Below are 23,355 nucleotides of genomic sequence, written 5' to 3'. Positions count from 1 at the left end.
AACAATCAATAAACACAACAATAATCACGTACATATCAAAATATATTATGAGTTGAACAAACTAATAAAAAAATAGGAGAAAGAAAACAAATAACTTCTCATAGACGCCACATATGAAGGTGTGCCTCTGAAATGCTGTCTCCTCCCATGTGGCTCGAAGCCCCACCTTTCTGCCCGGAAGCTCCTCCCTCTGTCATAGATCTACTAAGTGGTAAAAAAGCAGGACAGAAAATGGCGACGGCGGAGAGCCGGACGTCGTCGTTAGGCGGATTATTAGACTCGAATAACGGACCAAACGTCGGGATCGGATCTCAGGGAAGTTTCAGCGGCTCCGGACCTGCTCACAGCAGCGGGAAAACGAGGAGAAGCGCGGGAGAGAACTCTGAGTGGAGGCGGAAGGTGAAGAGTGTTGATCTGGATACATGTGAGAGCGGAACCGCCGCGGAGGCATCGGGCGCGAGCGCCTTTCTGCGACAGAGTCTCACAGAGTCTCACAGAAGCAGCGATCATCATCTGTCCGATAGCGCTCAGGAATGGATGAAAAGGTCTTTAAGGATCAGTGCTGCTGAGTCTCCGAGCACTGGACATGCTACTGTGGACCTGAACATAGCACACAACAGGTAACAAATGTTTATAAATGCATTGACTTGTGTTGAATCTTAAGTTGTGCGGTATGTTAGAGTCACTTGGAGTAACTAGTACGCATGGTAAAAGTCTCTAAAAGAGCTCCGAATTTGTAATATTTCACATTTATTGTGTATGCATATCACACAACAGCTTTTTAAAAAGATTTCTTTACAAAGAACCTTAAGTCTTCATCTCTGCTGCTCCACTGAACGTGTTGATTTCATAAACCACAATTTCAGCATTTCTTTTCAAAAATGTTTTTTTACATTTCCATAAATTATGTGCACAACTGAGAAGGGTAATTAACGTTATGTGAATATGGCGTGAATAATGTTCTGACACACTCATGTTTATCTATTCGTTATTGTTATGTAGTAATACGCCATGGCCAGAGCAGAACATTTGAACTATTATTTTGCTCCGTTCTAAAATATATAAAATACACAGTCTGTGTGTTGTAGGACAGATGGAATTGGCTTTCTGATGTTAGGACCGTTTTTCAAGTCTTCAGTAAAATGACAAGTTAATTTTATATTTGCCTGTTGTTGACCGTCTAGTGACCAGTTAAAGGGGAGCCATGTTGAGATGTGTAAAGAATATTTTCGTGTGAGAATACTGAGCTTCTGCAGAATAATTGACTGGGAGATTGTAAATGTGGGATTTGAGGCAATATGAGCTGCAGCCTTTGAGACTGTAAACATAATGAGAGCTGAATGGATGCTGAAAGCTTAAGAAACCACTGGAAACAGAGACGTGTGCCATTGTGAACTGTGATTTCTAGGAAAGTAGTTACGAATGCCTTTCTGACTTATAATGAACTTTTTAAAAATCTTAACTGCACAGTTCATGAGTTTAGTCCAAAATGTTGCACGGTTGAAATATGGGTCACACATATTACTTGCAGACAGTAATCGCTGGAAATTCATATTAGAATTGAAATTGTTACCCATATGGAGCACTGAACTTTATTTTTTGGAGATTTTCCAGCAGCTAGTTATGTGATATTTCTTTCATCCAGTTTCGTGGTCACGTTCTTATATGTTCGTAAAGACACACAGGGATTCGGAGTCTGTGGTTCCAAACACCTTGTTTTACGTCATCGAGCTTCTTTATTGACCGCCATTTCCCCTCGAGTCAGAACAGGAGCTGAAGTCATTGTGTTTTTTGATGGAGGGAACGTAACAGGTGAAAACAATGGAGGTGAACAGGAGCTTAAAGAAGAAACAGCTGTTCTCTTACTTGAGGCCATAGCATCTGCTCACACCCTTTTTAATGCAGTGTTGAGTGATCAAAGGAGTCCCCTACTGATGCACCTTAACCTGAGACGATGAGTCTCACCTGCCCATATGTCATGTACAGAAACGCTTAATGAATTCACATCTGACAAAGTCTGAAAATCTGACTTTGTTCACACCAAAAACTATAATTTTATTAGTGCCTACACCAGCGGACGATAATGTTTTGTTTATTCTAAGCTTGTGCAGTTTTACATTTCGAATGTTTGTGGCCTTCAAATGTCAATGTTTTATTTTTCATTTGCTTGAAAAGGATATATAGAAAATATGATTTAACTGATTTTTGCATTGTGAAATAGCTGCATGGTTTTTGCCGTGTCGGCGTTGGGGACTGTGGATTTTCCTGTGTGGTGGACACAGTTAGTGGGGTTCCGTTGGGTGTTCCCAGCCCAAAGAATTGTAATTAATTTGTTTGCGTTTCCAGCGGATGTGGTGGGACTTGAACTGATGCTGGATAAGATAACACCTCTAGAGTAGGAACTATCACAGGACTTTGATGTTACTGAAGCCACTGCCAGAGGTTGAACATTTATGTTTAGATTGTGTCTGATTTCATTCTGTCTTTTGAGAAATATTGTATATTATTGAAAGGCTTTCTTTCCGATAAATGGGTCTCATTCATAAAACATTTATAAATATATGACCCTGGACAACAAAACCAGCATGGGAATATTTTTAGTAATTGGCAAAAACACATGGTATGGGTAAAAATTAACGATTTTTCTTTTTGCCAAAAATCATTAGGATATTAAGTAAAGATCATGTTCCATGAAGATATTTTATAAATTTCCTACTGTATATGTATAAAAACTTTAATTTTGTGAGTGGATGGCCTGCTACAGTGCCTCAGATTAACAACTTCAAAGGCGATTTTCTCAATGTTTAGATTTTTTTGCACCCTCAGATTCCAGCTTTGTAAATAGTTGTTGTTCCGCCAGATAGTGTCCTATCCTAACAAACCATATATCAATAGAAAGCTTATTTCTTCAGCTTTCAGATGATGTAAAAATCTCAATTTCGAAAAATTGACCCTTAAGACTGGTTTTGTCATCCAGGGTCACATATATGATATGAGTAAATACATGTATTGCGCGTAAAACGGACTTTCCCGAAAACTCTCCTCTGGATTCACAAATACTTCGTAAACGTCAGATTTGATAGTGAAACGTGTGTATGATAAAGAATTCCAATCATTCGTAAATAAGGGTACATGCACACTCATTCATAATTAGCATAAGCCCCGCCTATGAATTATAGCTACGGAAATTACATACGTATCTAGGAATGCTGTGGAATTCTCTGGATTCCATTCTCAGCTTTGGCTTATATTATAAGTTATATGTTATATTGCATAAATGCATACGAGACTAATAGGCTATATGCCTAACAATAAAGTAATAAATTAATGTGTGTCCACCAAAGCGTTTTTAGCCAGCTGAAATAATACCTGGTACCCTTCTGAAAATAACCAGCTGGTGGTGCTAGAGAGCGCTTTGGATGCTTTGCGCGTTTTTCCGGAGACACGCTGGTATGGCGTTAGAAGTTGGACAAAACTATGTGAGCGTGTAAACACAGCGCGCAAGCAGATTACAGCTGAAAACGCTCGCGCGTAAAGTGCAAACCTGTAGAGATCGCAAATCTCTAACTTGAACACAAAAACCAAGATTGTGCACGTAAATCAAGACTTACGAGGAGAAATAACAAACCCCCGAGTCAAAGCAGTCGCTCGCGCACAGTATTGACTACACACGCAAGTGCTACTCTACGCGCTCGCGAGCTGGGATTCTTCACGCGCGCGAGTCATTTTGACTTTTGTCACTAAGGGGGTGGGACACTTCGATTTTGTGACAACAAATGCCATTGGCCCTACTCCTTTCTGGAACTCCCGTTGTGATTGGCTGTTGCTGCCGCCCTCAAGTCGATGACAGAACAGGAGAGATGGCAGGAAATTGGGGGAAATAGGATCTAAGGAATTCACATTAAGTAATATTTTATATGTTGGCCCAAATGCAGGAAAATGAATGTGTGCAGTAAGGAGATTTATTAGAAACACTGGATTAATATAACAAAAAATCTATTTATATGAAAGCACTTCCACTCTGCATTCAGACATAGCAAATGTGCATTACCAGTGGTCACCTTTTTGTAGATAAGTCAGTAAAATAGATTTTACATACATAAAAGCATATTGTAGCATGTCCTGCTACAAAGATACTAACAAACCGTTACTATGTTGACTCTGTCGTTTCTTGTCTAGTAAAGTATATTGTGTAAAATCAGCCGAGCGCAGGGGCGGACTGACCAGTAGGACATTCTGTCAAAGTCCAGAACGGCTGTCCCACCGACGTGACCAGGGGCGGTCTGGCGGACATATTATAAACGCGAATATACACAACTCGAAGGCATTAGCGAGTCGGACACGTATGCATGTAACGCAATGCACACGTTACATACAACACGGCAACCCCCGTCTACAGAATTGGTGGAGGGCAGATGCCATTAAACGCACCCTGATCGCCAAACCCCCCCCCCACAGTCGACAGAATTGGGTAGAGGGCCGATGTGGGCCGAATAATCCAGTGCCGAAATTGCTTCCCAGTCCGCCCCTGGCAGAGCGTAATTTTGAAGCACATCCTGGTTCATGACGTTCTTGTCATTTTGAGGTGTTATGTATGATTCATTGACCTGTAAAATATAAAAACTTGACCTTCCGTGAGCCCTGAAATAAGCTACCCGAGCCAACATCTCAAACACGCTGTTGGCAACCTCTGTTCCTGCTGAAAACATCCACTCCACATGCTGACGTTGTAAGAAGACTCCCAAAGATTCACGAGTCCTCAGAGCTTCTTTGTGACAAATATAGCCTTCTGAGGTCGAACGCACCAGGCTAAAATAAAAAAGAGGGTGTATGTTTCTGGTGGCGTCTTCTTGTGTGTCGAGGGAGTAGGTCATTGGCGTTTGAGTGTGAAATGTGACACATTGCTTCTTAAAATGGGTTTTAGTGCAGTCAAGGTGAATTCTTGCAGTTCCCATCACCTATCAAAGATAAATTTAGCATTCTTCTAGTAATCTCTCTATCAGTAATTTAAACCGATTGATGAACAGTTGAGGGGTGTTGTACTAATGAGAGGAGAACTCACCTATACAATTCTGAAGATGCCTTAACCCAGTGGTTCTCAAACTGGGGGCCCCAAGATGGATCCAGGGGGGCCACAGATGTTGTGGAATTTTATGAAATATAGAAATTTATCATAGATTTTATGCAATCAAACATCAGAAAAATGACACCACCAACCAAAAGAATTGAGGTTCCAGCATTGTATAACTGAATGTTTTTGGTTTAATTAAAATTCTAAGTTTAAGATTATACGTCTTTATATGGGGGGACGCAAAGCGATGCACTTAACACAAAGGGGGCCTTACAACGAAAAAGTTTGAGAACCACTGCCTTAACCCACATGAAGAAACTGTATTATTTACTTTAGTAAACCATAATAATGCTACAGTATGTGGGCTGCATTACTATGGACCATGTGTAGTCATGTATTCTGTAAAATGACTTTCTGATTTTTTTGTTGTGTATCAACTTCTAAATGTTAACCTTCAAAAAGTTCAACACATTTTAAAAACACAGTTACAGGAAGTCAGTATATTAAACACAATGCAGCAGTAATTTCAGACTTTTCAGAGATTGCCATAAACCGTCATAAAACTTGAGTTTAAAATGATAGAGAATAATGCAATATCGCTCGAGTAGGAGTATTTATAGTGCTCTTGCTGATATGAGCACTATATACAAGACTACGAGAGTGATATTGCATTTATACAACAGTTCGACGGCACACGTGTGATAAATCAGAAACAACATAGGAGTGTCTTTAAAACCCTCCGGTTTTTAAATGAACTGGGGAACTACTTTCTTCCGCCACAAATTCCAGCCCAGCATAACAGTTAAACAAACCTACTAATTCTAAACTGTCACTTATTTTAAATGTGCGGTGTGCTGCTTATTAGTGAGAAATAACGAGGCATGACGTGCGTGTTAATGAAAGAGAGAGACCTTTAAAAGGCAACTCACCGAGAATGTGTTAATCCCAATTCTATTTTCTTAAGAGCGTGATCGAGACCTTTGAGTCCCGCGCTGTAATTTTTTAAACCTTAAGCGCAGTTTGTAATTTCATATCTTGTTTATTGTATATCAGTTTTACAAAAAAATGTGAAAGCATCACAGAAGTAAACATTCTGGAAAGGATAAACTGCTTTGTGTGTGTGTGTGTGTGTGTGTGTGTGTGTGCTTGTATACATGGTTTACGAGGACACAAAACTGTGTAATAACATGTCTATAACAACGTAAACATGGTTTACGGGGACACTTCCTGTGTCCTCGTAAACTAAAATGCCTAAAAAACATACTAAATGATAATTTTTTTAAAAGAAAAAAAGACAAAGGTTTTATGTGATATTAGGGTTAGGGTTAGGGGTTAGAGTTAGGTAATAGAATATACAGTTTGTTCGGTATAAAAATCATTACGTCTATGGAGAGTCCTCGTAAACCACATATGCAAGTATGTGTGTGTGTGTGTGTGTGTGTGTGTGTGCGTGCGTGTGCGTGTGTGTGTGTTTGTGTTTGTGTGTGTGTTTGTTTTCTTGTTAGCTGGCGGTCTAACTTCTTCAGAGTGACGCAGTTGCAAGGACAGCATAGTCCCAGTTAGTTTAGTGGCGGAGTGATACAAACAGTCAGTGAAGCGGATCAACAGTCATTTCCCATGGTGATCCTGGTGGAATATCGCATGGCTCTCAGCCAATCAGATTCGAGAACCAGAAAGAACTGTTGTATTATACATAATAATGTGAATTGAACTTTAAAATGTACTATATGTGAAAATAATGAGAAATAAAAATGTCAGGTAACAGGAGTTATGAATGTAGTGATAAACTGTACTAGTGTATACCTACCATACTTACATTTTTAGAACAGTTTACTGTTCGTCTGAAAACCAGCATGATTTGTCCTTGTAAAATACATTTTGAGCAAAGCTGCAGACATTTTGTTTGGAATGTCAAGAGTTTATGATGACCATGAGCTGTTGTCAAGATGTCTGTGGAGTTTTCTGTTGCTAAGCAGAAACAGTACTACTTCAAAATCAGGTCCTTCAAATGGAGGTCAAAGTTAGATGTTCTCCCGCACCCACACTTGGAAATGTAATATATATTTCTTGTGGTGCTTTAATTGCAATTAATTGCAAAGACAAACAAATTAGCATATTTGTGACGTCATCACGTCGTGTTAGGTGGTGTTTACATTAACCGGTTGTCATACAAAAACAGCATTTTAAAATGAAAACTATTCTCGTAGGGCTGTCACGATAAACCGACGATAAATATAAGGTGATTTATGCACAGCTTTTGAGTGAAGTACGGGAAAATGCTGCTGCATCCGAAAGCCAGAGGGCGCTCTCGTGTGGAAACTCCAAATACGCACTGCAGAAGAAGATCATAACACGTTCTAGAATCTAGGAAATACCTATGGACATCTTTTTATCACTGTTACTCAAGCCTCATCAGGTATTTCTATGATAATAAAGTATATTTATAATGATCATGTTTGACGGGTGTTGCTTTTTCAAATGCACATTATAAGCGACTCAAACTTGCACTGCTTTTAGATCGAGCAGCATTTCCTACTGATCCCAGAGCCGTGCTTCACGGACAAGCTACGCATTAAAAAAATTGACACATTGTATATCGCAACCAGCTTGATTACAATAGGATTGAGTGGTATCGCGATAAATTATTGTCCAGCCCTAGATTCTCATTTAAACTGCCATTTCCACATGTGTTTTAGAACAAATCTGTGTTTACACTACACTACCGAAAAGCTTGTCACATGACCATTCAGACACGCTGGGCATGGGCACATAAATGTAAACAGTTGTATGGGCATACATAAGTTGGTTGTTGATGACAGTTGGTTACTAGTCACAGACTGACAGAGGTGGGTAGTAACGCGCTACATTTACTTCGTTACATTTACTTGAGTAACATTTTGGGAAATATGTACTTTTTAAGTAAAATTAAAAGTATGTACTTTTACTCTTACTTGAGTAAATTTCTAATAGAAAATCTGTACTTTTACTTCGTTACATAACTTGCATTGCGTGACGTTCCTTCGTTCCTTAATTTTAAAATATGCTTTTTAAAACGCGTTGTTTATTTCAAGGTTGTCGTCTCTTTTTACGGGCATTCACGAGTGATCGATTCTTTTGAGTCGATTCTTTTGAAAGCATTAATTGAACAATGGGCAAAACCATTTGAATAGGCTAAAGAATCAGTTCAAATGATTTGTTCAGTTCGCAGCACGATCTGAATCATCTGAAGCAGGATTACTCACTCCTCGCAGCGCGAAATTTAAGAACACGCAGAACACAAAGAGCGTTGGATGAAGTGGATATGAATCTATATCTATACAATCAAAACTGCAAATGTGTCATATTGTTTGCCAGCAATGATAAATGCCCGCCATATGCGCGCACCCGCGCGACCTGTTCGTCAGACACAGCAACATGTGCGTTACCTGTCAGACACAGCAACATGCGTGTTACCTGTCAGACACAGAGACGTGGGCTTGCAGAAATATACATTTGAAGAACAGAAGGAAAAAAACTTGTTGATGGGCGTGTGGTTCACTGTTTACTGTTTGTTTACAAGTAAGAGCGTTTCACAACACACACGTGACACAACACGAGAAAACACGAGCTTTGTTCAAAAATGTGTATTTCATTTAAGAGAGCACTGCAGATGTTCTAGATCATCTTAGGAAATGCTCTGAGTTTAGTTCATGCTTTAGTTTGACATGGTCTATTATTCTAAATAAATTGTATAAACTACATTGACATCAGGACTAGATTAAATTTACAGAAATGCTTGTCTCTTCTGTGTTTGTCTATTCTTTAGTCTCTCTAGTATATTGCAAAGATATCTGTTTATGATAATTAAAAATATTGATTAAAATGTAATATTAAAATATTGGCGTTAATATTAATTTTATGTAGTAGGCCTATATAATCAGATACTAAGTAACTAAGTAACTAGCTACTTGAGTAGTTTTTTCATTGCATACTTTTTTACTTTTACTCAAGTAATTTTTAAAATAGTGACTTTTACTTTTACTTGAGTAACAATTTCTCTAGTTACTTGTACTTTTACTTGAGTAAAGATTTTGGCTACTCTACCCACCTCTGCAGACTGACCAGTACAAAATGAACATGATGGCGAGGAAAAGCAAGGACGTCTTCGTGTGGATAACTTTAGATGAGGTAATCCATGTTATTATGCTTGTTTGATTTTATTCGGCGCCACGCAGACCGATCGACGGATGACATAGCAGTACTGAGTGAGCCATTTAAAAGCATACGCTCTCGATTATCTCTCGCGTTGCTGTAATGTCACAGTGTCCACCCGTGTACGCAGCGCAGCTTGAAGTTAAACAAGCCTGTTGTTTACACGGTTGTTGCGCAATGATACAGACGGCCCAATCAGTAATGAATGTGTGCAACCACGCCTGCGTATTCTAAAGTCTCCGTTTTCATTCGTTAACACTGAAACGCAACCCCGGAGTTTTCAAACTAAAACGTGGTGTGCAGCGTTTCCAAAAGTCTCAGTTTTCGGGGGTCGAAAACTCTGGAGAAGTGTAAACATGATATCTCTTTTTATTCTACTCTCTGATCTGTCACATTATACTGTATTTTACAACTGAATGCCACCAGCAGTCACTTTAACCGCTGCTAAAATCCTGATTTATAAACGCAACATCATCGGACAAAATCACAATACAGAACATCTACATTAAAAAGCAGCTATATGCTGTTTGCCCTTTCTCGACAATGTGTTGCTGTATTACGAATGCGTCTTTGATTTTAAATGCAAGTGACAGTTAAATACACTACACGGAGATAACAACATGCGCAGACGAGAGGCAAAAGGCTAGCACACACATGGAGCTCATCGGAAGAGAGTGCATGCCATGCGAACAAGGAAGAGGAGGACGCGCTTACGCGGCCACGCGCCACTCACACCAAACAAGTCAGGAAAGAGAGAAGACGTGGAAGCGCAGTTTATCCACTAGTTATTCGATCACAGATACAGTCATTATCACGGATGGATAAAAAATGACAAAATGTGAAGCCAAATATACTTAGGCGGCCATTAATATACCTGGGCGGACCACCCAAGTAAATGAATTGTATTGGAAACGCTGTTGTAAATTTGACGGTACACCATGGAAAATGATTTACACCTTAACTCCTGTAGTTTAAGAGAAGAGTTATTTTGTGTCATGAAAATGTGACATTTTTTTGGATAACACTGCATTTCTGTTGGTCTGCTTGACATGTGCAGTGCTGTGCAATCATTGGATGAACAATTTGTCACGGAAATACACACCGTTACCACTGATACCAAGAGTTTTTGTGTAATGAACTGATTTTGTTTGAAAAGGCTGTATGTGCCTGTAAAGACACGGGTAAACAAACACACATCTTGCAGAGCATTTAAGCATTTATACCTGATAACTTAATATGACCAATTGCAATCATTATAAGGCCAAATATAAATAGAGTTCAAACAAACTTGTGTGGATAAAAATCCACTCACCTCAGAAGGTGATGCTTCCATTAACCTAGTTTCTAAATGGACATGTTAGCATTCAGACATTTGAAACCCTACAGTTCGCATGAGTGTGTCTTTCCATCCAGTGAATATGCAAAGGCCTCTCTACGGCCACCAGGAACTGCACGGGTTAGTTGAATGATAATGCCTGAATGCTGGACACAAAGGTCCGGATATTTCCATAACCATTAGGCCCTGTCCACAGGCACAGGGGTCCCCCTCCTCTCATGTTTTGTTTAGTTAGCAGGAGGACATGCCGGGCTACATGTGAAAAGTCAACACATGGGAGTGGGACTAATCAGACACAGATTACCGGTGTTGTTGCAGGACTAGGCTAGATACCCTCAAACTCACAGTTGATGACATATGAAGAGTACGCTAAGACTCACAAAACTATTGAAATATATGTGTTGGGGACAGAGCTGTTATAGAGGAGAGACAACTGATGACTTTGTCCCGGGCCACATGAATTGTAGGGGTTGGGTTAATCTTAACTGGGATGAGCGAAACTCTTCTCTAAGTGCGTGATCGAGTCTTCTCTTGGACTGTGTTGATATTCTGTTACAAAGAATCTCTGCTCTGTCTAGCGAGTGTTGTAAACGCATTGTATGTTTGAACGGCATGGGAAAGAGCCATCGATCTCGCCTGTCTCCGGGGAAAATCCATTAGAAATCTGATTCTGCCTGTAAATTGGGAGTGACAGAAATGGAGTCCTTGAGCTTGAGAACGCAGCACAAAGAGATTCATTGTGGAACCACAACACTGTTGTCGTAATGATCCCAGCTCTAGACTTCATTATTGGAGGGGCCATCAGAGGAAATGATCCAGTGTCTCTCGTCTCAACCACTTTACAATTCCTTTGGCCTTCTCCATCTTCATGTTAGTCCAACCTGACTTTGGAAATGTTTTCAGAGCCACATCTCCAAACGTTCCAAGTGCACCCCCGGTGACGTATCCATTTAAAAACAGACTTTCTTAGGTGTAGACCTGTTCGTTAATTTGAGCATTTATGTAATTAACATAACCTGTGCTTTGTGAAAAGTTTTGGTGTCTTGCAGTAGCGTCTTCTGCCTAAACGGTCAAAAGCACCCCCAGATTTGGGTCAAAGGGTCTTAACTTGCAGAATGATTCCAGAATCCACGCTGGTCTTTTGTTGGTGATTAACGGGGGTGGTCTGAGCCACTTGTCTTTCCTACACAAGTACGACAGTAACTTCATTTCCTGGCTTGTACTGGTGCTTAAATCTGACCGTCCACACACAGGGTCCAAACAAACACTTGTAAAGCACCTCGAACTCAAGTGTTTCTGGCAAGACGTCATGGTTCCTTTCAAATGTTTATCATTTGTAATCTAGTCTAATAAGGTGTTATGTAAGGGTTACCTTGGTCAGTATGGATATTTTTGTATTTTAAACAGGGGTCATTGGCTGTGCCGAACCCACTGCTGCTGTGCTCTCTGTGGATGGTTGCCAGGGTTCTGTAATGTCGAGGTGTTCATTGCTGCATGGCTGCTAGTATTCTCTTGGTTATTATTTTTGATCAGATGTCTTTGTACGGCAGGACTGTCATTTACTTGTATGCAGACACTATCCCAAAGCGACCTACAGTGTATTTGATGTATGCATTTTATCAGAATGTTTCCTGGGATTTGAACCCACAAACTTTGCGCTGCTAATGCAGCATTCGTTTAACTGAGCAACAGCAACAGGACTGGTCTGTTTGTCCAAACACTGCAAAACTAGAATATTCACTATAGGGCTGGGCGATTTGGCAAAAAGATCTAATCTAGATTTTTTTCAGAACATTTGACCGATTCACGATTAATATTTCTATTTTTTTTGTTTTTGTTTAACTAGTCAACTTAAAACATAACTACAACAATACAGTACTGAAATAACATTCTCTTTATTAGTAACTTTGAAAAAACATAAATAAGGAAAGTTTTTGTATTTTAAAACATTTCTGTATTGTATAGACCTAGTTGTTTTTTCAGTGTACTTTACAGTGGTCAAGAAGGTGTAGAATTACAACTTTGCAAAATATATGATTGAATAATGAAAGTAAAAAAAAGTTTCAATTTCAATTAAACCTATAATTCTGAACATACCAGATGAGAAAATGTCACATCTTAACCAATGCAGACATTCTGTTAAAGTCGAGCAAATAAAAAAAATAGTAAAAGGAACAAAAGTAGTTTGTGAATCAAACAACAAGATTAACAAAGACCAGCACTTTTTGTATCATCATGAAAACTGAAAACATGATATTACTACAGATTTCTTGACAGGAAGACCAGTTTGTCGACTATTTCAGACTTCAAACATGCTCTTGAACAGGTCACAACGTTCCCGCTGGCACTGAGCACCCGCTCAGAAGGCGCACTTGTTGTGGGAATACAGAGGTATTTTTTTGCAAGTTTGCTGAGCTTGGGGAAGTTTGCCTCATGCTCTTTCCACCATTGAGGTGGGTCTGCATCTGGATCTACATGAAGTGACATCAAAAAAGCCATCAGTTCAGGTTTGACTTTGTCTTCTTCTGATTGAATGGCAAGTTGTGGTTGTGGTGCCGTTTCCTTAAAAAGGCTTGCTAAGCTTCTCTTCCTCTTGGCCACAGCTTCTGGTCTTAGTTCTTCCTGCTCCACATCCTGAGTCATCTGAACTGTTGTCTCAAAATTCCTGTCTGGCAACAAATATGTCATCTCTTCAACAACTTTTTCTTTGATCCCCTCCAACTTGTCAGCTTCTATGTAAGTGGTACGGAACCTGGGATCCATCAGAGAAGCTTTGCTGAGGAGTTCATCTGTGTCAGGGTCGCTGTATTTGCTGTTGAGGTATTGCAGTATTGTGCTTTTGATGTGTTTCGTTAAATCTGTGTCATCATCTTGTGCTTGTAGAATGCTACTGTTAAACAGATGAAGAACCGGTTTGAGGTATGAGACACTCATGTATGCTTAACCCAACAATGCATCCGTGAACTCCTGCAGGGGACCCACAGCTTTATTTATGGACTCCATGACTTCAATATCTTGCCATGTTGGAACACAGTGGCGAGTTTTTTTGTCAGAGCCAAGGACCAGAGCTATGGCTTTCTCCTGCTCTAAAATCCTCTCAATCATAATCATCTTTTGTCTTTAACCCCACCTGGTGGGGGTCTCTGTAATGAGTTGATGAGAGGGAAGGCCGAGCCTTTCTCTTTTTCCAACTGAAGGAAAATACACAAAAAATATACTTGTCCCAAAGAGCGGGCAGCAGCGAGTGAAGTTTGTAGGTGTGTTTCCGGCCATTTTTGTTAGCATCCACTCACAAAAAAAGTTTTGATATATTTACTGTCAATCACTCCTGCGCTGAGTGAATCATCATTTATCGTCATAAACTTCAGAGAAACTACTTTTATTTTAGACATCATGTTATATGCTTATATTGCATATGTGTGGGGGGGGGATCGATTGCATCACGCTGTCAATCACTCTTTCCTAAACCGAGTGAATCCTCGATTGTCTTTTATTGTTTCCTTCAAAGCATGAGGTAAAGTGCAATGTCTTTTTATCTAGAACTTGCAGAACATAGACCTGAAAGAGCGTAAATCTGTGCGGATGAAACAAATACAAGTTATACAACCTACATCGTCAGTAAAATGAGCTTCTTGATGAGGTCATTGAAGAGGTTTTGCTCATTGTATTTAACTTAAAATGAATGTATTGTGAATTGTTATTATAGTACTGTGGCAGAAACGTGACTCATCGTGATATTAGGGCAATATCACAAAACAAATTTTTATTCCTTTACATTTGATTAAATAGCAGTAGGAACTGTATGTTTTCTAAATATTATACACTTCAATTAATGTCTTCCAAAGTGAAACATAAAGTTGTATAAAGTTAATAAAGATTATGTTATTAGTTACATTGTTGTTATTATTATTATAAATATTTCTTAAGTTAAAAGCGAATTTAGTGTTCTTTAGCATTGCTGGTGTTTTGCCATGAACCCTGCCCCACATCAAACAGAATCAAACCGAGGCTGCGCACAAAAGCTTAATATCTGTAAAGTAGGCAAACGTCTACTCAGGAAGCAGCAGCAAGTACCTCTACATCATCTTAAGAAACAGGTAGATCATATGAGTATGTATGTCATTCAGACTGTAATTTCAGAATAATGGCTCTTTTTTAAAAGTATCGATTGAGGCACCGGTATCGGAAAAAACCCAAACGACACCCAACCCTAATGCACACTGGAGTAGGTTAACGTGTGAGTGGTTTTAGTGTTGTCACGATACCAAACTTCGGTATCAGTCGGTACTAAATGTGAAGATACTTGCATTTCCCGCTATCATTTTGAGCACTGTTGAACAGATTATGAAAGACCTCTGATTGGCTATTGTGTTTCTAAGGTCATCTGATATGTCTTTGAATGGCTCCTTACCGAGCGCTTGCGCAACCAAACCCAGAAGCGCGTGAAATGATCATTGCATCGCACTCTCTACCGAGCACTTACACAGATACACACGGAAGCGTTTGATTTTTACTTTGATAGACTTTCAAACGCTTCCGTGTGTATCTGTGTAAGCGCTCGGTAGAGAGTAAAATTTGAAGTCGAAAATTTGAAAGTGTCGATAGGTTAAATAGTATTTAATAAGATTTTTCTACAACATGCTTGTTGTGCACACAAAATTCTTAGAGAGAACGGGGAGGCTGGGGCATTGATTGATTTGTGCTGATTATAAAATTACAATCCAAAAAAGGGTGGTTTGCGGTTATTAGCATTATTAGTGCAGAACTCAAGCATATGATTAAAAATTGTGCGCAAAATTCAGGCTCCGAGTGGTGTAAGTTTGCTTTGCAAAGGCAGGAAAATGCATTTCACTATGTCCGCCGGTTGCTGGGAGGCCATGCATGTAATTCTCAGCAGTGTTAACCCAGATTCTCACATGAATTCGCTATCCCTCATGTCACTTTAAGGGCCACTGAAAGAGATTTACCCTCTTCCACTCCTGCCGTTGGTGGGTGAATTGACAAAAACGCCATAAAACCATATTTCTTTAAGCTTTGCTGTCATTCGGAACTTGGGACATATAACACATTTTTGATAGGTAAGTTGCATGTGACGCACTGTGTAATAATTAATTTAAAAGAATATATGAGTATAATTAATAAAAGTCAGAATGGAAAAATATCATGAACATTGGATGTTGAGTCTACAGTTAAGGATGTCCCTGTTACCTGAATACTGACTCCTGTATGATTTCATATTGGGCTGACTTCAATTCCAATCATCTTATGCTCATTTAACCAATACAGTTTACTGATATACAACACAGTATTACAGCTAAACTTTCTCTGAGTTTTGCAATGAAAACTTGTTGCTTAAACATGTCTTGGCTCTTTTTTTAATTTTCAGGTTAAATCGACAATCCTATCTGCAATGTTTGTGTGAAATGTTTTTTCTACATGAGAAAAGTTTGTTGTTTAAGGCGAGGGCGAAAACGCTGTTCTTATGATCTCTGCACAAGTGTTCATGTCCCATGACAACTGTTAATATTCAACCTTAGGAACGTAAATCATTTAGCATTTTCTTTGACGTTAAGACACTGACCCGGCTGGTCACTCAGGGTTTTACGAGAAACAGAAAAAGCTGATGGATTAGAAATACTTCTCTTACTGTATGTTAGTCAAACATTGATTGTTTTTTTTTATTAACAGTTCATGAGTGGACTAAATGGAAAGTTACACATTGATTTGCTTCTGTCCTTTAATTTAGTGGCTCAGTCTGGACTCACAGCAGGAAAAATACTGCTAACTATCCCAATGTAATGTTACATAGTAGGGAGGATAACACATTGGCATAAACTTTTTTAAGGGGGAGGACGTTTCTCATTCTTTTTTAATACAACACAGACAATGCATCACTTGGCAAAGGTGCCAAAATATGGACAGTTTCTTGACATGCACTCAAGAACATTTAATTAGGGCCTGGCCAAAAAACCCTAGCGTGTCTACAATGTTTTTGTGAGTGTGTGCTCCTCACCCCCTTCTTAACACCCTGTGAATTTCCTGCACACCCCCCCCCCCAAAAAACGCAGGGCTCATGCTCCACTTCCAGCACTCCTCCCATCAGAGCTCATAGCTCAATCGTCCTGACACACTGCAAAGGTGTGTGTACTCGAGGGGAAACACAAGTCCTCCAAGTGAGTGGGCAGGAGTGCAGTCAGGAGCACCTTTGCTAACTTATTACCTCATAACTTTTTAAAAATAAAAAACTTTAATAAAGTTAGCCAATAACATGTTCAAAGTTTGTCCGGGTGGCCTGTTGCTGTAGATGGCATCAGTATGTTTGTGTGTGTGTGTGCAGGGTTAGTCGGGCAATCCTGCTGAGGGGGCAGTGAAGAGATTGCGGGGGTCACGCTGCTCCAATCGGGTGGCGTGAAGCAGTCCAGTGGGTGGAATTTCTCTGCATTCCAGCTTCATGCCAGAGCCATGGGCCATGCGGCTGACCTGCACCCACGAATGGTTTATACCGGTGGTTCTCAACCTTTTCATGGTCGCGCCCCCCTGTAAACCTATTTAAAGAACTGCTGCCCCCCCATACTGCACATTGAAGATAGATAAGATAATGTGTAAAATATGTTGGATATCGTTTTTATGTATACAGTATAAACTATATATAAAGAAGCAGAAAATACCTATATATGACAGATTGATCTCAAGACATCATATTATAAATGTAAGAACCCTGCTGATAAAAACAAAAGGAACCCAAAGAAACCATCACAGAAATTAATGGTTTCCATTAAAATACCATTATAAACCATTAGCTTTTGATTTTAACACGAGTGAGAATTTATTCGCAGTTTATAAAAAAGACGAGGTGTGTTGTCATTTGCCTGTCGAAAATAGCACTTTACATCTTTAATAACTGTCAACAGCTTTAAACAGCCGTCCAAATTCAGAAATATATGAAAAGGCACTATATGCGCGCCACTCCCTTCACGCCCACTCTAAACTCATCGGGAGAGAGAGAGACTTGCGCTTATTCTGAAATTACTACTACTACATTTTATTTATAAGGGCCCTACTGACACTCAAGGACGCCGTAGAGCAAGTAGTACAGCAACAATAGCAACAATCATCAAATAAAAACAATTAATACAAGCTAGATATAAACATGGAATAGGCACACGAATAAATACAAAGAAAAATCACAGAAAAGCCTGCCTAAAAAAGTATGTTTTAAGACGAGATTTAAAAACATTGAAACTTTCACTACTTTTAACATCCTGCGGTAACGAATTCCAAAGCTAGGGAGCTGCGTGACTGAAAGCTCGAGAACCCATAGCTGTGCGTATTCGAGGGAGAACAATATTAAGTGCAAATGATGATCTGAGAGTGCGAGTGGGAGTGTAGTTTTGAAGGAGTTTTTCTAAGTAGGGAGGAGCCAGGCTGTTAAGTGCTTTGTAGACGAGGAGAATAATTTTAAAATTAATTCAGTATTTCACCGGAAGCCAGTGCAAGTGTTGTAATGTGGGAGTAATATGCTCAGCTATAGAAGTCTGACAGATGATTCGTGCAGCAGAGTTCTGAACCAGCTGCAATTTATGAAGAAGCTTTGACGGCAAACCGTACAGAAGAGAATTACAGTAGTCAATACGAGAGGTGACTAGAGCGTGAACTAATGTAGCTGTGCTCTCAACTGAAAGAGCCGCTCGAAGACGATTTATATTTTGTAGTTGAAAGTATGCACAACGAACTATCCCTTTTATATGTGCTTCAAATGATAAGGTGCTATCAAAGATGACACCTAAGGTTTTGACCTGAGTAGAAACGGACACTGATAGGTCATCAAAGAGCATAGAAGGAGAATTCGACTTCAGAATAAGTCTCTCTCTCTCTCTCCCGATGAGTTTAGAGTGGGCGTGAAGGGAGTGGCGCGTAAATAGTGCCTTTTCATATATTTCTGAACTTGGATGGCTGTTTAAAGCTGTTGACAGTTATTAAAGATGTAAAGTGCTATTTTCGACAGGCAAATGACACCACACCTCGTATGTTCTATAAACTACGAATAAATTCTCACTCGTGTTAAAATCACTGAAACGCACACCGTTCTCGGGATCTGGCAGAATAATCCTTTTGAAATAATTTGCAGATTGGTTTTTGAGCCAACAAGCAAAATTTCTGTTTTTACCACTATTCAATTTGAGAAAGTTAGATGTGAGCCACTCTTTAATCTCGGCTACACAGTCCACGAGAATAGGTGGAGGAAAGTTAGAGGCGGGTTTGGCAGACAGGTAGAGCTGGGTGTCGTCGGCATAGCAATGAAAATGAATTCCAAACTTCATAAAAATGCTACCTAAGGGCAGAAGGTAAATAATAAATAAAAGAGGACCCAAAACTGAACCCTGCGGAACACCGGTAGTGACGCAAGATGGTTTTGATATATACAGTTTCAGTTGTATGAACTGGGTACGGCCAACTAGATAGGATCGAACCACAATAAGGCAGTTCCCCTGATTCCCATAGAGTCCATCCATTAAAATACAGGATTTGCCTTTGGAGGACAGAATCGTAGGAATTGACCCATTTATTTGCAGAGAAAGTGACTCAAATGAAGTGAAGTCGGGTAGTGATATGTCAGAGACTTTCCACTTCTTATTATACAGTATTGCTATACCCCATCCGCGACCAGTGGTGTTGGGTTTGCAGATGTAAGCATAGTCCGCGGGAGCAGAGTTATTAAGTTGGGAAAAGTCATTAATTTGCTGCCAGGTTGTTATTGCACTTGAAGAGTCAGTCCAATAGCTACGACGAGATCCTCGATGTATATATTTGCATTGTGGCTGATTCAAGATAGGAGGTACCTTGCAAAAGCGAAACCTCAGCTTAAACAGTTTAGCAGACGTGTATTGGTGAGTCATAGCCACAAAACGGAAAACAGAAGAGAGTAAATTTACTTTGTATGTTCACGAGCGCAGAAAACGCCAAAACTCCTCCAGGAATCTATGTTATCCTCATAAAACAGCAGCAGCTAGCGTGTGATAAAGTCAATGTAATAAAATCAATGATAAAGCAATGCTAAAATCATTAATGTCGATAGTATTTCCGAGAGCAGCGGCAGCAAAACGTGTGCCTGCGTTCACTCCGGAAGTGGAGTCTGTCTCTGCGGTCTGAAAAAAATACAGTCTGAAAGACAGATTGGTTTAGTAGGACTAGGTGTTATAATCCCAATATTTCAGCACAGTTTAATTGCCCAATAGGACATTTCCTACACTTTAAGCGTGACAGAGAAGCAGTCAAGAATATAAGTGGGGTGAAAAGGAGGTCCGCGGCTTCAATGGGTTTGTCAGGTAGGCATCCTCTGTGTTTGGGGAAGTATAATTATAAATTCATAATATATTTATAAACATACTTAACTTAGTTTTTTAAGATGATCAAGATCAAGTTCCATTTATTTATCAAGCACATTTAAAAACGGCCACAGGCTGACCAAAGTGCTGTACATATATATATATATATATATATTATATATATATATATATATATATATACACTCACCTAAAGGATTATTAGGAACACCATACTAATACGGTGTTTGACCCCCTTTCGCCTTCAGAACTGCCTTAATTCTACGTGGCATTGATTCAACAAGGTGCTGAAAGCATTCTTTAGAAATGTTGGCCCATATTGATAGGATAGCATCTTGCAGTTGATGGAGATTTGTGGGATGCACATCCAGGGCACGAAGCTCCCGTTCCACCACATCCCAAAGATGTTCTATCGGGTTGAGATCTGGTGACTGTGGGGGCCATTCTAGTACAGTGAACTCATTGTCATGTTCAAGAAACCAATTTGAAATGATTCGAGCTTTGTGACATGGTGCATTATCCTGCTGGAAGTAGCCATTAGAGGATGGGTACATGGTGGTCATAAAGGGATGGACATGGTCAGAAACAATGCTCAGGTAGGCCGTGGCATTTAAACGATGCCCAATTGGCACTAAGGGGCCTAAAGTGTGCCAAGAAAACATCCCCCACACCATTACACCACCACCACCAGCCTGCACAGTGGTAACAAGGCATGATGGATCCATGTTCTCATTCTGTTTACGCCAAATTCTGACTCTACCATTTGAATGTCTCAACAGAAATCGAGACTCATCAGACCAGGCAACATTTTTCCAGTCTTCAACTGTCCAATTTTGGTGAGCTCGTGCAAATTGTAGCCTCTTTTTCCTATTTGTAGTGGAGATGAGTGGTACCCGGTGGGGTCTTCTGCTGTTGTAGCCCATCTGCCTCAAGGTTGTGCGTGTTGTGGCTTCACAAATGCTTTGCTGCATACCTCGGTTGTAACGAGTGGTTATTTCAGTCAAAGTTGCTCTTCTATCAGCTTGAATCAGTCGGCCCATTCTCCTCTGACCTCTAGCATCAACAAGGCATTTTCGCCCACAGGACTGCCGCATACTGGATGTTTTTCCCTTTTCACACCATTCTTTGTAAACCCTAGAAATGGTTGTGCGTGAAAATCCCAGTAACTGAGCAGATTGTGAAATACTCAGACCGGCCCGTCTGGCACCAACAACCATGCCACGCTCAAAATTGCTTAAATCACCTTTCTTTCCCATTCTGACATTCAGTTTGGAGTTCAGGAGATTGTCTTGACCAGGACCACACCCCTAAATGCATTGAAGCAACTGCCATGTGATTGGTTGATTAGATAATTGCATTAATGAGAAATTGAACAGGTGTTCCTAATAATCCTTTAGGTGAGTGTATATATATATACATATATATACAGGTGCTGGTCATATAATTAGAATATCATCAAAAAGTTGATTTATTTCACTAATTCCATTCAAAAAGTGAAACTTGTATATTATATTCATTCATTACACACAGACTGATATATTTCAAATGTTTATTTCTTTTAATTTGATGATTATAACTGACAACTAATGAAAATCCCAAATTCAGTATCTCAGAAAATTAGAATATTACTTAAGACCAATACAAAGAAAGGATTTTTAGAAATCTTGGCCAACTGAAAAGTATGAACATGAAAAGTATGAGCATGTACAGCACTCAATACTTAGTTGGGGCTCCTTTTGCCTGAATTACTGCAGCAATGCGGCGTGGCATGGAGTCGATCAGTCTGTGGCACTGCTCAGGTGTTATGAGAGGCCAGGTTGCTCTGATAGTGGCCTTCAGCTCTTCTGCATTGTTGGGTCTGGCATATCACATCTTCCTCTTCACAATACCCCATAGATATTCTATGGGGTTAAGGTCAGGCGAGTTTGCTGGCCAATTAAGAACAGGGATACCATGGTCCTTAAACCAGTTACTGGTAGCTTTGGCACTGTGTGCAGGTGCCAAGTCCTGTTGGAAAATGAAATCTGCATCTCCATAAAGTTGGTCAGTACTTTATAGTGAAATCTGCATCTCCATAAAGTTGGTCAGTATTCTCCATCAGCCGATACATTTCGCGCCTAAACACTAGGTGGCGCTCAACCGCTATTCAGGCTTCGGATGCTGAGAAGAAGAAAAGCTTAAAGCTTAGCGAGTAGCAATACAGGCTACTACTAGTACTGTTTGCATTACGTACTTACAACAGCAGAAGAAGAAATGGATTTCTCCAACAGCAGTGAAGATGAGTTTATTGTTTTTTGCCTGAATGAGCAAAGGAAGAGAAAAAGAGGATATTGGGTTCACCCTATTCTTGAGAAGAGAGAAGAGCATGGGGAGTTCAATAGATTGATCCAGAAATTTGAAGAAACTGATTGTATTTGATGACTTTTACTGGTACCGCCACATATTTGTAATATCCCATACTACAACATAACAAGTGAATTGTATTCATATGAAAGAATATATATATACTGTTTATACTTTTATATTTGAATGCCTCCTCAAATTATGACACAGAACTTCTTTTTTGTCCTGGTTTTTGTAGTCTCTGTGACTTTTTTCAAAAAGTTCTGTCTGTTCTGACACCAACGACAGTAACAACTCGACATCCATTCTCTCACAACAGCTTTCTGATCCTTTAGCGCCCCCACGTGCCCTCAGTGGCTCTTGGCGCGTGAAGTAAAATGCTAAATTCTTATTGGACGGTCCGTTTCTTTGCTTTTCGAATGGGGAAAGATTCGTCGCACTAGACGAAAAAAATCTGCCACGCAGTTATCCGCGGTCTATATGAAAGGCTTCATAAGAATCTAGTGTTTTTGTTCTAGAAAGTTATCGCGAAGAGCATTCGCACCGAATATTCGCGGGCAATCTGAACGGGCCTTTAGAGTCAACAAATCTCAATTCACAAACCATTTTACATCCATAGAATGATGTATTTCTGACTGGAACAGCATATACATTATTTGGCTAGAGTGTAGACTATACACTCGTTTCCTGTTTAATAAGTAGGGCTGTCACGATTATGGTTGACGATTAATTGTCTAATAAATCATTGCGATTATGACGATTAATTGTCTGTTTTAGAGCTTTGACTTTTAATTCTCATACATTTTTTATTCAGCTTTGAAACGACCATATTGTTCTAAATATAAAGACTTTTTTCTGTTCTTTTTCTTGGAAATACATAGGAAAAAATTGGGTCATCATACTTAAGGTTTAGGCTTTTACCTGTCAATAATACAACCGCCAAATACTTGTAAATGAAGTAAATTGATCAGGAGTGAATTGAAGCCACCATTAAAATGCTATCAGTCATAGAAAAGCTTCTAGTCTGTTTTTTTCTCACTTGCAAGACTACAATAAAAGTTTACTTCTAT

The 23,355-nt window shown here is 39.6% G+C and overlaps 1 protein-coding gene across 2 annotated transcripts in view; it reads left to right on the top strand.

The window, feature by feature from the left end:
- Positions 1-208: 208 nt before the first annotated feature.
- Positions 209-23,355, top strand: part of map3k1 (mitogen-activated protein kinase kinase kinase 1, E3 ubiquitin protein ligase) — a 49,334-nt gene continuing 26,187 nt past the window's right edge. For both annotated transcript variants that reach the window (XM_057320826.1, XM_057320824.1), the window contains exon 1: positions 209-620. In XM_057320826.1, the coding sequence (XP_057176809.1) occupies positions 232-620 (389 nt within the window). In that variant the 5' untranslated portion in view covers positions 209-231. The remainder of the gene's footprint in view (positions 621-23,355) is intronic.

The sequence above is a fragment of the Triplophysa rosa genome, linkage group LG22 (genome assembly GCF_024868665.1).
Source record: "Triplophysa rosa linkage group LG22, Trosa_1v2, whole genome shotgun sequence".
Taxonomy (NCBI): Eukaryota; Metazoa; Chordata; class Actinopteri; order Cypriniformes; family Nemacheilidae; genus Triplophysa; species Triplophysa rosa.
The sequence above is the reverse complement of the archived record's forward strand: the minus strand, read 5'-3'. Positions and strand labels throughout refer to the sequence as shown.